This window comes from Pteropus vampyrus, unplaced genomic scaffold (genome assembly GCF_000151845.1).
Source record: "Pteropus vampyrus isolate Shadow unplaced genomic scaffold, Pvam_2.0 Scaffold5, whole genome shotgun sequence".
Lineage (NCBI taxonomy): Eukaryota > Metazoa > Chordata > Mammalia > Chiroptera > Pteropodidae > Pteropus > Pteropus vampyrus.
Window position 1 is genome coordinate 1,457,607 of NW_011888786.1, and position 4,800 is coordinate 1,462,406.

The following is a 4,800-nucleotide window of genomic DNA, read 5'->3' on the forward strand; positions in this document are numbered from 1 at the left end:
AGGGTAATTACTTCAGGCAGGCAATGCCTGAGCATGGTAGGTAATTCAGAGACAAAACGTCTCTGTGCAGTAAGAAGCGAGTTCGCTTCCTCCCCACTCCACGACCACCAGTTCCCTTCCCACAGGCCACCGCTGCTGCCAGGGTCTTGGCAATCCCTTCGCATATGCTCTATGACAATGGGACCAAGTGTCGAGTCTCCCTCCTCGTCTCGTTTTCATCATCGGTGCACGTTCTGTACACGGTGTGCAACCTGTTTTTCTCACTTCATCTCATTTGGGGACCATGTTGCATCAGCCTGTCTAGAGCTACCCAGCCCTTTCCAACGGGTATATTTCATTTCAATGGATGGACAGCTCAAAGTATACATCTCCCTGGCCCCTACCGATGCCCACGCGTAAAGAACTTTTCTTGTATTTGCAGCTAGAACTTCATCTGGCAGGCGAGCCGACATTATTCTGTTTAATTTTGCTTCGTTTCTGTTTAATTCTGTTCTCTGCTTAAATCCCCAAATATCAGTTACTTAGCAAAACTTGAAAAATCTTACTCATGGCTAATGAGCAAATGCAGTGCTCGGGGAAATGGCAAGGAGCATGCTGACCGCTGATCCCTGTCGCCCCCGTGACTCTTTGAGGTCTAGCATTATCCGTATCATTTCTGACACCCTAAACTGTGATGTGTGCTCCAGACGTCAAGAGAGGGTAGCAGCTTAATTGCTAATTCAAGAAAACCGGGTATGCGATTAGAAATTTAATTCCATTCTGCAGTACTTGCAAATGTCCCAAATCAGGGACCGCGTCCATCCCCTGCGATCCCTTTGGACTTGCAAATCAACTAGCAGATGCGGCTCTGCCTTCCTGCAGGCTGCTGGTCTCCACGCAGCTCTTAGAGAAGGAGTTGCTGTTCCAGGAGGTAAGTGCTTCCCACAGTCTAAGCTTTATCAAGATGTCTCCAAGATGAATAATACCAAAGGCTGGCTTGTCACCTAAATTAGGGCAGCTTGATTACGACGATAACTTCAGTTCTGGTGGTTTCTTTTTAAGCCACCCTGGAAAAGCATTTTTGTTCTTTTTTCTGTTTTTTTTTGGGGGGGGTGAAGGGGGAAGGGGCAGAGTTATTACTGTTGTTTTGTTTTAAACTCAGGGGCTTAACAGTTAAAACGTGAGACATTCTTCCTCGAGCGTAAACCCAATTAACTGTTGCCCACGAGTCTACTTGCCTTATAAACATACAAATCACCAAGAGAGAGACTGCAAAGTATTTCCTCAGACAGGTCCCGTTTCTCTTCTGTCGCTGGTGCATTTCTCCACCGCACTTGTTACAGGAACGACACAAACCAAAGCAAAACCCCACCAGAGGCATCAGAATAATGAAGAGCAGGCCAAGGACGGCGCAGATAATGATCCCCAGCTCATACTGGATGATCTGTAAAGCAAGCAGAAGAAAGAGCGGACGCTGTGACACACGGTGACAAGTGGGCCACCACGCGGTGCGCCCGTTCCGTTTTCTTTAACCTACTTGTCACCGTGAGTGTGCGTGTGTGTGCCTGTAGTTTCCATTTTGAAGCTCCTTCTTGGAGCAGAGGAAGGAGAGAGATAAGTGATCAGAATATGGGACCAAGTGGTTACTGTTCTCTCTCAGCTCCCCGGGGCGAGTTGCAAATGTTTCATGTCCACCTCCGAGGTATTCTGTTTTCAAGCAGCGTCCCAGGTATTGGCGGAAGTACTTACATGATGAAGAACCTGTATGTAGGGTGCTTTTCACCAGAAACGTAAGCCCGTAGAAGTTATTAAGGATTCAAAGCGGTTTGGACTGGATCAATTAGTGGCAAGTTCATAGACAGTTATAATAGAATCTGGAATATATCTAAATGTAGAAAAAAGGTTCATACTTTTTGAGTCAGACAGGGCCGCTCAGTTTCCCCATCCATATACTGGGAATAATAACATACATACCTTGTAAGGTCACTGTGAACAACACAGATAATGTATGATTAGCGATAACGTGCCAAGGAAAGTACCTGGCACCAAGGAGACATTTAATGAGTGACAGTTCTCACACAGTGCCAGGGAGGCTGGGCTCGGCAGCCTGATCCTCAGACACCGTCTAGGTACAATCATGTGGCCTAAACATATTTTCATAATCATGCCTGGCTTTAGCCTGGGACAGATAAAAATGGACGAAATTTGACCTCGTTCCGATTCGTGTGTGCAGTTACTCACATCTCCGCGAAGCATGATCTTTTTAAAGAACGGCAGAAAATTATAGGTTGGCAGTTCCCGACTAATGAACCAGCTAGTTTGCAATGGATTCTGAAGCCAAGCCGAGAAAGGTACAGCAAAACACAGGTGTTGTTCCCAGGAGCAAGCGTGTTGTTTAGGGAGAGAACGCTGAGCTTGGAGTCGGAAGGCTTGCTTTAAATCTGAGCCCTAAACCGACAAAATCTTACAGTAGCACTAACCGCATAAGCATATTGTAAGGGACGTATCATGAAGTGATTTAATGTGGAAACAACTAGTTAAATGCCCAGTACACAGCAAAAATCCTCCAATGAATATTAGTTAACTCAGTGCTAAAGAGTAAGAATACTTAAGAGTATTAAGTCGGGGGCACATGGCACTTTGTTATCTGGTCCGCCCGATGGCCAGGAAGAGTCGTGACTTGCTGGCACTTTTCACACTCCCTAGAGGACCCACATCGTTGGCCAACTGAGAAACTAGCCCCAGACACTCTAAAATCATATATTTTGCTATCGTTTCTCAGCAACTATTCTGAATTACTATTTTTAAAGGAATTTAAGACCCTTTTTGAATCTTAGGAAACACTAAACCCAAATCCAGAAGGTGTAGTGAAATGATTCAAAAACGCTGCCCCCTTAGCTCCAAATACAACTTTTTATATTTTATACGCAACCTTTCTAATGTTACAAAATATTACGGCAGACGGCATCAGAAACAAGGTATGTCATTTTAAGGGTTCACTTCTAGGCTCACGTCTCGCTGAGGCCTGCTGGCAAAGACCTCAATTATATTCTGGAACACCAAGATCTCAGGAGCGCTCTGGGGATTACGCGGAAGGGGAGATTGAAAGTTAAATCTGCTGAGATGGGCTGCTATTCTTCTGTGAACTACTAAAGCCGAAAGAGAAGACTAAAGACGATACCAGAAACAAAAATGCGACACATCATTTAAAGACCATTACGGTGGAGAGGACAGCGAACCACAGAAAATTTTGGCAAAAAGCGTGACACAACTCACTGGCAGGAGACAGAGCAATGTGAGACGGCAGACAAAGACCTTACCTTCAGAATCAGGACTATGCTTTCTGGCTGTGGGAGTCAGAGCAGTTGAGGAGTTTGTGCAAAGCAAAGGCAGCGTGCAGCAAGAAAACAGAAAAAAGTGACGTGAGCGATGAGCGAGAACATTAACATCCCACACAGAGAAAACCCAGTGAGAGAAGGAGCGACGTGAGACAGGAATATAGAACTTGAGTGCTTTGTAATAGAGGAGCCATGTTTGGGATAGAAGCAAGGTCTGGAACTTAGGATTTCTTAAAAGGTTTTGAACCAAGATGCTGATCGGTTATGAAGAAGGCAAAGAGAGGGAAAGGCACACGTACTTAACACACTAACTGTGTGGTCTTCGTAAAATCGAGAGTCAGCAGCTGCCCAGAACGCCAGAACCAAAGGCGACAGCTTCCCAAGTGTCCTTCCTAAAATGAATGTGGTGGGACTCTGCCTTGCTTAACAGCATTCCACAGGTTCCCACCATATTTAACTGAAACGTGGTCCCATATTATTTAATCCTGGCTTCCTGTCCCCATTCGTCCTGGCCATTTCAGTCTACGAAAAGCATCTTATTCTCTCTCCCATTCCTCATTCTGGGTTGTGCTGCGTCCTTGCTCAAACATTCCCATCACTCTTCCTCTACGGAAACTCAAGTCTCCACTTGGACGTTGATTCTTCCAGGAAGTCTGCCTTGATAACCCACTCTAGGTTCATGCTGCCTTGGAGTCCTATGCTTGCCCTTTCTGAGCACTCACCCCTGTGTTTATAGTCAGCCAGCATGTGGAGAGTCTGGACAGGGGTGACCCACACTCTCTGACCCCCAAGGGGATGTATTCAGGTGCTCTGTAATACTGGCTTGTTTGGCATGGCTCATTTTTGAATCTTGAACTAAGGGCTTATAAACCCTGGGCACAAGGAATGCCCTATAAACTGAATAGATAAATAAGTTGCCCATGAAATCTCCGCCTTAACACCTCTGGCAAAAAGACTATTCCTGTGAAGACTAAATGAGTTAATATTTGAAAGCCATGTGCAAGGGTGCCTGCGCCATAGTATGTGCAATACAAACACTAGGAAAGTAGGATTATTAGAGTTGTTTCTTGGATTTCTACAGTTTCCTCTGTCTGGTCCCCGTTTTTCCTTCTGACTCCATAATTCCAAATCTTATTTCCCTGTTGGACTTTCACTTCTGCCTGAACTTTTTTCTCCCAGAGATAATCACCTGCTCTCATATTTTATGGTTTAACAGATAAGAGGGACAGCTCTGAGGCTGTCACACTCTGCCCACAGTTCAAGATACGTGAGAATTGTTTCTTTTAAATTAGTCACTATGGGACTACAGCACAGTCTCCTAGAATGAGCCCACTTTTTGTTGGTAGTGTATTTGTTGGTTTGGAGTTAGACTGGTCTGGGTATAAATCCCTGCTTTGCTATGTAGTCACTGGGTGACCTTGGGCAAGTTCCCTGGCCTCTCTGACTATAGGTTTTCTTGCATCTACAGGGCAAAAATACTTCT

General features: G+C 45.2%; 1 protein-coding gene across 1 annotated transcript in view; it reads right to left on the reverse strand.

Moving 5' to 3' along the window:
* PROM1 (prominin 1) overlaps nucleotides 1-4,800 on the reverse strand; it is a 96,627-nt gene that overhangs the window by 44,932 nt on the left and 46,895 nt on the right. Inside the window, exon 4 of the mRNA XM_023533931.1 lies at nucleotides 1,218-1,423. Within this exon, the coding sequence (XP_023389699.1) occupies nucleotides 1,218-1,423 (206 nt within the window). The remainder of the gene's footprint in view (nucleotides 1-1,217; nucleotides 1,424-4,800) is intronic.